This window comes from Rhynchophorus ferrugineus, unplaced genomic scaffold (genome assembly GCF_030347505.1).
Source record: "Rhynchophorus ferrugineus isolate W39M unplaced genomic scaffold, kcgeb_rfMv2 rfM3, whole genome shotgun sequence".
In the NCBI taxonomy this organism is placed as follows: Eukaryota; Metazoa; Arthropoda; class Insecta; order Coleoptera; family Curculionidae; genus Rhynchophorus; species Rhynchophorus ferrugineus.
This window is the reverse complement of record NW_027472582.1, coordinates 37,204,294-37,214,040: the sequence shown is the minus strand read 5'-3', so window position 1 is coordinate 37,214,040 and position 9,747 is coordinate 37,204,294. Positions and strand designations below refer to the sequence as shown.

At 31.4% G+C, this 9,747-nt stretch overlaps 1 protein-coding gene across 1 annotated transcript in view; it reads left to right on the top strand.

Moving 5' to 3' along the window:
- The window catches only part of LOC143193683 (uncharacterized), a 69,496-nt gene extending 61,018 nt beyond the window's left edge, over nucleotides 1-8,478 (top strand). The window contains exons 28-34 of the mRNA XM_076400004.1: nucleotides 37-242; nucleotides 2,449-2,590; nucleotides 3,949-4,043; nucleotides 4,118-4,272; nucleotides 4,329-4,597; nucleotides 4,658-4,809; nucleotides 7,939-8,478. Coding sequence (XP_076256119.1) covers nucleotides 37-242; nucleotides 2,449-2,590; nucleotides 3,949-4,043; nucleotides 4,118-4,272; nucleotides 4,329-4,597; nucleotides 4,658-4,809; nucleotides 7,939-8,169 — 1,250 coding nt within the window. The 3' untranslated portion in view covers nucleotides 8,170-8,478. The remainder of the gene's footprint in view (nucleotides 1-36; nucleotides 243-2,448; nucleotides 2,591-3,948; nucleotides 4,044-4,117; nucleotides 4,273-4,328; nucleotides 4,598-4,657; nucleotides 4,810-7,938) is intronic.
- The last annotated feature ends 1,269 nt before the right edge of the window (nucleotides 8,479-9,747 follow it).

Sequence of the window (9,747 nt, the reverse complement as noted above, 5' to 3'; positions counted from 1 at the left end):
GCTAAAAGTTTACCGAAATATTGTTTTCGCTTTTAGATAAAATTCCATCTCCAGGAAACAATATTCCTATTCATGTCCGCCCACCCGGCTATAATGAGACTACGAATATTAACTTAATTCCTGTTGGATGTGCTGCAGCTTTAAAATGCGTACAGGAAATTTATTGTACAGCAGAAGGTTTTGTTAGTGCTGTACCCGTGGTATTAACAAAACAACAAGAACTTTTAAGAGCTCCAACAACGGTAGGTCCACATTACTTGAAATAATTTTTCACGTTAATTGAGCTTTTGTTACAAAAGAGCTTTGAATGTTCCGAACGACTCATTATTCATTATTGAGAAAAGTTTACCAACAATAACAATAAAATAACAATCTGAATAAAACGAAGTGCCTCTTGAGATGCACTAGTTGATTATTTCCTAATCAGAAAACAAAAGAAAATGAGATGCGAACTTAACACTGAAACATATTTTGTATAAAATCAAATTAAGTGTTATGATTCATTTTAAAATAGCATTAATAGAAAAGGAGTTGATGCTTACCTAGATTCTTTTTTAAAATGTGCATTTAATCGAATGTCCCATATATCTTGAAATTTTTGAAATTCCGTTTGTGCAAGTGCCTTCCATCAATCAATTCCATCAATTTAAACGTTCAATTTTTTATCACCATCCAAATTTATATTCCTTGATATTTAAACTTTTTCTAATTTTAATGCATTGAATCAGAATCACCACTTTTGGAACATAGAGACAACCCAGCAAACATAGAGGTATATGTTTTGTATAAGTGCTAACATCTATAATTTGTTAGGGGATCATTCATTGCCAGTTTTTAGCAACACTTAAAGACCAGTATTTTTTTTTTGAATTATGTAAGAAAAATTATAACCGCAACTAACTGATTGAGCACATTCTGAGCTGATTTAAAATACATGAACACTTCAATAAATATTTAGTTGATACTTTTACACTTAAATTAGATGTTTAATAAATACGTTTAAGTATAAACGTAGAAAATTGAAGTCATGAGGGCTTTTTCGTGAAATAAGGGGTTAGTTGGGTTTCTAAATTAAACTAAAAACAAAAAGCATATCTTTACTAATTGTTTATATATATATATATATATATATATATATATATAATAAAATATTTACTTACTTCATATATAATGAAATATTTACTTCACACAATTTAATAAATCAAAGATACATATTTAACAAATACCTTGTAGAGTGTTTGTTAAGTTAAAAATTCGGCCATTGAGACCTCACCTCCCTTGACCTCTTAAAACAGAGTTCGTTCGGCGTGGTCATAAATCGAGACTGGTCCATCTGAAATTAAAAAGTGGAATATCCTTTTTGTGGATATACAAAGCTCGTAAGGAAAAAATGTAAATCAGTATTTTTAGTGACGTTGTGAACAAAAACTCTCATAAAAATTCAATATAAAATGCAAGCACTCGAAAATATAATTTTAAACAAATGTGCAAAATTTAATTTGAAACGATTCATAACTTTTTGAGAATTTATATACAGCGACTTTAAAAACAGAGTTTGGAGGAAAACGCTACTGAAGTTTTAAGTTGATATAACATACATACAATCATCTGCATCACAGATTAAATAACCTAGTGGCTAAACTTCTCGGTATATGCATATGATTCTCATCCTCTTTTTCAAAATACTAATGGCTCTTTCTACCAAATTTCAATTTCCTATCGTGCATAAAAAGCAACAAAGCTAATATTTCTTCGCTGAAGGTGCCAACAGCAACAAATGCAGGAATTTTTCAACACGCAAGAAGTATTTTTGGAGTAATTTACCAAATTAACTGGTTAAAACTTTCATTATTATTTTGCTTAAAGCCACCAACATACCGCTCTAAAAGTTCTTCCTTGTAGAGTTTTTCTTAAATTGGCTTGATGAACCTAGATATAGAAATTAGATCTACTAATTTTACTCATTTCAGTCCAAATCTCGGAAATATTTGAAACCTCAAAGAAACCTCGTGGCTGACGAAGCAGCAGTTAAATAAGATATTTAAAACTATTTGCCGTTTAAAAGTGAAAGCAAGCGAGTAAGATAATAAACAGTAGCTAAGCAGCTACTTTAAAATATAGCAGAGACGCTTTAGGTTAAAGTGGCTTGATGGGCGGAATTTCCGAAGAGTCTGCCTCCAATTATACCCCTCTAATTCATTTAAAATATTCGGAGAATATTCTAGATATATTGTATTATTTAATAAGAACAAAATAGAGCTTTTTGAAAATTTCAAAGCCACCCAACCATTAAATCTTAAAATAGAAATAATAATATAATTTATATCCTGAAAACCTTTATTTCCTGCAGAAATAATATATGATATTCATCTTCTTTATCTTCTTGGTCTTTTTCAAAGAAATGCTACTTGAACAAAATTATCATTTATAAAATATACATTGTTTTAGGACTGCCGAATTCCTGAATCTGGAACGCTTGGCAAATGCTGTAGAGATGCCGACTATAAAGATCCATGGCCATCAGCGAATTTAGTAAATGGAGTGGATGACGGACAATATGCTGAAGATGACTCGATTGGACAATACAAAGGTATAGGAAAGTAGACAGTGTTGATGTAGTAATCATTGTATATAGCTAGGTATACTAATATATGTTTTGTATGAGTGTGTATCACAATATTTGGAAATGTTTCAATAAAATTGTTGTATAAGAGGAGTGTGTACTATTTGCAGTATATTTAGTATTTTTGCATCATTTGTAGTACGTCTGAGCTTCATCTGTATAAAAATTGAAATGCTTTTATTTCCAAATAAAAAATAGTTATTTCCGGAATTTGTATAATTGGGTTGGTGCAGGGTATGCAACGGTAAATTAAAAAGTTTAGAAATTTACACTATCACCATCTCAAAAAAAACATGTAAATTGTTACTTATTTATACTAAGTGCCATCATACAGTTTTCAAAAAGTACTAAACCTAACCTTAGATTTTAGCAACAAAATTTGACTTGCCAGTTTAATGAAAGAAAATATGTTATAGGCAAAATTAAATTAGATACTAAACTAATATAAGAAACGTATATCGAGTGATAATAAACATTGAATTTTTTTTTCAAAAAACTCAGTATTATATACTTACTATGGTAAGACTTTTTTCTGCTTATTTGCCAATATAATATTTGACATATATTATCACTCAATATATACTAAATTAGTTAATTAATATTATGTACATATGACTGTAAATTACCTTTTACAACTGTAAATTAAAAGGAATATTTTGTATTATAAAACATGTTTTGTATGTCTTAAACTAAATCAACATAAAATCGCATTATATTTTTTAATATATTAATAAAAACAACCTAACTGGTATTCATTTACGCCCATTATTATAATTTTTATGTAACTAAGGTAAAATGATACAAAAAATAGAATTATAGAATGATCTAAGGCATAATGAATAATATAACCTTGAAAAATAAGTGACAAGTAGCCCTGACGACTAAATGGCCTTGAAAATATAGTAGGTTTTCACTATATATCAAACTATGCATGCCCATGTTTTAATAATCATATATTTCCCAGGCCTTTAAATGTTAATGTATGACTTATATGTGATGCATCTTAAGCAGTTATTGTAAATAGTTAGGCTTAGTATTCATATTTATGCGTAGGTGTAACCAAAGAGTATTTCGCCTACAGATGGCAGAATGAACAACATGAACGTCTTTTGTTCAATGTTTTCTTTTATAGTTTTTATTACGTGTAAAACTGAGCAGTGATTTATTGTTGTTGATATATTTTTAACTCTCATATTTTTATATACGCAATATAATAAATATTATTTTGTAACAACACTATTGTATTGTATTGTATGTGTCTTTATTTGTAAAATTTTTAAATTATTTTGTATTTTATTTATACCCTTATTTTATTTATTTTATAGTTGAATATCAACGTTTTTCAAGATCAAGCAACAGTCGTCGAAGAAGCGGCAGATCTAAAAGACAAGCTGGTGAAATTTGTGGAGTTAGAAATTTGGTAAATTATTGTCATCTAGTTAATCATATTTGCCAGACTTGTTTCACAGTTTAATCCTCTATAATTTTTTATAGAATAGTAACCCACCAGGTCCAGGACCAATTGATGCTGATTTTGCTGAAATACCATGGCAAGCTATGATATTAAGAGATTCGAATCGCAGTCTCTTGTGTGGTGGTACTATAATTCGTCCAAATGCTGTGCTGACTTCTGCTGCTTGTATCGAAGGGTAAGTAATGTTGTGATAAATATTGGAAACTGTTTATGCCTTGAATTAATTTACAGATTAGACACATCAGACATCTTGATTAAAGGAGGCGAATGGAAACTTGGAATCGACGAAGAACCATTACCATTCCAAATAGTGAAAGTAGCAGCTATTGCACGTCATCCCGATTTCGCTGACGGATCGTTGCTTAATAATCTGGCTGTTTTAGTGTTGGAAGAAAATTTACGTCTTACCAAAAATATTGGAACCTTGTGCCTTCCAGCGCCAAATCTTATTCCAACACAAAATTGTATTTCAACAGGATGGGGGAAGAGAATACTACAGCGTAAGTTCACTATATGTATAATATAGTCTTATTCTATACAATGTATGTTTTAATTTTTAGTTCATGCTAAGGGAGCTATAATGCATAAACTTGATATAGATATCATGAATGTCGAACAATGCCAACAGGTGTTGACTGAACATTTTCCAAATTCCGCTCCAAACTACAATACAAATACGTTGTGTGGATTTGCTAAAATCGATCAATGCCGGGTAAGAACTTGTATTTATTTTTAAAATGTTATTATTGTCTTTTGAAGATTTATACCACTTTATTTTTCTAAATATGAGTGATTATAAATCAACCAAGACTTAACCATTCCTAACAATATTGCATTATTAATAACACCAACATTGAATGAGAAACTATACCTGTTAAACAAAAGCATATTGTTATTCATCACTATATTTTTTTGTTTTCTTCTGTATCAAACCTTATGGAACCTTTGTTATAGCTTTCTTAAAAATCTTACTTCTTCATTTATCTAGAATTTTCAATCTAGAAATTTCATCTTATCCTGATTGTATTTGTATGTATGCTTATTTTTATTAAGCAAAATTTTTTAAACTGTTATAGTATGCTTTTATATTTTGCTTTTGAAGTTGAAAGATTTTAGAACTAGATTTTATTATGGTCAATACTTTAGGTTTTGCTTCATCTACGTCATTAATTTATTTCTTCGTTTTATATTTTCATTTTCAAACATACTTTCTCTTACTATTTTCTCTCTTTACGTTATTATAGGGAAGTAGATAGAGGGAAAGTTAATATAATTGCTAACTTATTACAAATATGAATAAAATAAAGATTTTCTCATCAGATTCTCCAATTACAATAACTTGATTATACTAATATTAACCACTACACTATTGCTAAGCTCTTACTTTGCACTAAAATTATACTACATCAGCTCAAAAGGTTCAATCCTCTATGAGTTGTATTTAGATCTGTGTTTTCAAGAAGCAGAATTGCTTCGATCATGACTCATACTCACGACTCTTGGTAAATTTTATAATGGTCTGGTTAGTGGTGCCCATTTTCACTATGGGAGATATTGTTTTTGAAGTACTACGGGACGCTAACAAAAGTCTTCAGATGTATTGTCTGAAATTGCTAAATTATGTCCAGATTGCTTTTCTGGCTACAACACATATTTTCATTCCAAATGGACTTAAGGATTTGTTAATACGAACATATTTTCTTATATATCGATAGGGTAACATAATTTTTCCAACTAAAGGTTACTAACTATAATATACAGTTCTTCTATTCTTTAATCAGTTTTCCCATGGATCATCTCGCCATGGACAGATTTAGCCTAATTCAATTTGCTTCGCTATTACTCGCTCGAACTACAGATTTGGTTTATTGACGTTTAAAATTTTATTGCTGATTTTTCCTATTTTTTAACCTACTTCAAAATAAGGAGGAGGTTCTATACTCGATTGTATATTTTTTATGTATGTTCACAGATTTCTCTGTCTATTGTGAACCTATTCTCAAAATCCTATTTTTATTCAAAAGAGTACATTTCTGAGGTGGAAGTATCTAGCCAAGTTTGAAAACGGTGCCGAGCCCAATGAATAGAAAAATAATATAGAATTTTTTGCCACATACACAAAATTAAATTACGAACATAACAAATCTAATTTAATATAACTTTTTCGGTTCGGCACCGACATTAAAGCCATCAGTTGGCAGTAGTTAAAATAATAATGTAAATAGATTAATGGGTTACGGTTTTTATTAAACTAAATTGTGTGTATATAGTAAAACATAAAATACGTGTAATCGATAGGTTAGATAAGGTTTTTGTTTAATTTTATTTAGTTACTACAACGATTATTAACAGATCAATAGAAAAGCCCCCAACCTGACACATAGATGGCGCTACTAGAATTAAATCCATACATTTTTAGTTAGCCCTAACCCTCAAAAGTTGCGAGTATAAATTTGACAGCTGTCGGATCATTAGTTAGTGAATTATAGCATTTTGTGTGAAGCAACTTTTGTTATTGTGAAAGGAATTTCTCGTGTTGATAAAATATTGCAAAATACAGTTGAAGCAAAAAATTAACTTGATGCCGCGTACCGGACACCGCCCCAGGAATATCAACCATCAGGGATTGGTATGGTAAGTTTAGACGTGGTGAAATGAGCACCGATACCGGTGAACGCAGTGGACGCCCAATAGAGGTTGTTACCGATGAAAACATTAAACAAATCCACAAATTGATTTTGAATGTTCATATCGTACGTGTACGTCATATCATTCACAAATATTTGGGTATGTGAAAGCTCTGTGCAAAGCGGGTGCCGCTCAAGCTTACTTTTGATCTAAAACAACGACGAGTTAATGATTCGGAGTAGGGTTTCAAGATGATTAAGCATAATAAACCCGAGTTTTTACATCGATATATCATAGTGGACTAAACATGACTTCATCATTTCACTCCGAAGTCCAATCTACAGTCATCCGAGGGGACTGCACTCGATGAACCCGCTCCAAAGCGTGTGAAAATGCAACATTCGGCTGGCAAGGTTTTGGCGTCTGTATTTTGGGATGCGTATGGAATAATTTTCCTTCAATACCTTGAGAAAGGAAGGACCATCAACAGCGACTATTACATAGTGTTATTGGACCGTTTGAAGGATGAAATCGGCGAAAAACGGCCGCATGTTAAGAAAAATAAAGTGCTGCTTCAACAAGACAATGCACCGTGTCAATGAAGGATAGGGATTCGAATTGATTCCTAATCCACCGTATTCTCCCGATCTGGCTCTAGCGACTGTTTCCTGTTCTCATAACCTCAAAACAATGCTCACTGGGAAGAAATTTTCGTCGAATGAAGAGGTGATCGCCGAAACTGAGGCCTATTTTGAAGCAAAGGACAAATCGTACTACACACATGGTATCGTATCGGTAAAGTTGGAAGGTCGCTACAATCAGTGTATCATTGGGGAAGGGAATTATGTTGAATAAAAAAAAACTAATTTTGCCAAAAATATGTGTTTTACTATGGTAGGTCGGGGACTATTCAATAGACCTCTTATGTACATATTTTATTTTAAAACTTTTTTTTTGTTAAAAATCTAAGTTTTATTTTTTTACTTTTCAGTGAACTCCTTATTTATTTTTTGAAATATTTTCAATTTTTATTAAATTATTTTATTCTCGGTTATATTTCTGAGTATTCATTAACACAGTAGGTCGAATGAATAAATCCTTGAAGTAAATAGATATGATTTACAATTATTTTAATATTTTTGTTAACATACTAAGCTTTAGGACAATCTAATATAATGTTGATTCCTTATATTAATATAATATTATATTACAGATTGATTATGGCAGTGCCCTCGCGTGTGCTGATGAAAGCGGCCGTTATACATTAAGTGGTATATATTCGTGGGACACTGGATGCAAACAAAGAGGACAAATCGGTGGATACGTAGCACCAGATATAGATTGGATCGAAACTATCTTATCTACATCACTGAAACAATTAAAAAGACTTGATAGAGCCTACAATACTGCAAGGCTCCAGAGACTGGCGGCAAATCAGTATTAATAAGGAATTAATAAATATTGGAGTTTAGAGAAGCCAGTATATTTATTTTAAAGCAGTGTTCTCATACGTAGGGCTGTTATTTATTATTGAACAAATTTATTTAAATATAAAGATATTCGCAAAATTTAACTGGTTTGTATGTAATTTAAGTAAAATTAATTTAATCGAAAACATGTTACAATTTTTGGAGACGTAAGCGTATATACAATCTAAACCTGTAAAATGTGCAAAGTAATTTAGTTGTAATATAATTGTAAAAACAACGTTTTAGAGAAATGTGGATAATAATAAATTTTGTAAATAATAAAAGGTTTATTTATTATTAATCTATTTTATTGAATAAGTTTTAGTCATTTCGCTATCAACTAATTAGAATTAAGTTGCATTAGTAATAAACCTCCCTGATATTATTGCATTGTGATATATTAATAGATGTAGTTAAAACAACGAAATGACTCAGTTCTGGATGAAATCTGATGGAGCTCGCATAGTTCATGAGAAGGAGCTCTCGTCGTGATCCAAGTGATGGAATTTCTGCCTCACATTGAAGGCTCTCAAACGGACTGGTGTGATATGCTCCCAGTATAATTCTCAAGGCGGCATTCTGAACTGGGTTAAGTCTCCTAATATAGGAAGGAGCTGCAGTGATGTGATATTGCGATCCGTAATTTAGTTTATTTATAATTAATGTCTTGTATATATTACTCAGTGAGATTCTGTGAGTACCCCAATAGTGATTAGAGAGAATCTTCATTAATCAAATATCTGTTAAGTACTTTCCCTTTATGTAATTCATTTGAGGGATCCAGTTTAGTTTGTGGTCAAATAACAATCTAAGAAATCTGTGTTCCGGTTTATTTATTTCTTACCATCCATCGTCACTGCAGACATCCGTGGGCAATTCCTTCGTCTGCAAAAATCTACGTTTACAGAGTTTTCGACAGAGAATTTTTGGTCCGTTTTGATTTGTACAATTTGGTAATTTATTGGGGCAATTCTATACAAGATGTTGGTTATACTTGTGATCCGACTACTTATGATAAATAATCACATCGTCTGCATAAATCCGAGCATTGATGTGTGGTGGGATAACCAGATCAATCGAGTTAATAGCGATAATGAACAACAGTGGGCTGATACAGGAACCCTGTGGAACCCTACTGGTCTAACGATAAGATGATGATGTCACCCCATTCACTCTAACCCAATAATATCTGTCGGCCAAGAAGGATGTAATGAATGTATATATATTTGCTCCTATTTTCCATTTCAAAAGTTGTTTTTGAATTGTGGAAATTTTTATGGTGTCAAAAGCTTTTTCGAAATCGAGAAAGACGGCAGTCACATGTTGTCCCGAATTGAATGCTTCACATAGATCCTCCTGGAATCTGACCAGATGGCCAAGTCTGAAGTATCCTCCTAGGAAATTATTATTATATTCTATATATTATATTCCTAGGAATCCCAATTGACGATAATTCAGTAATTTCTGATTTTTAATTAGATATATGAGTCTACTGCAGACCATACGCTCTAGTCTTTTGCACAAATGGCTATAGCTTTTAACTGAATATTTCG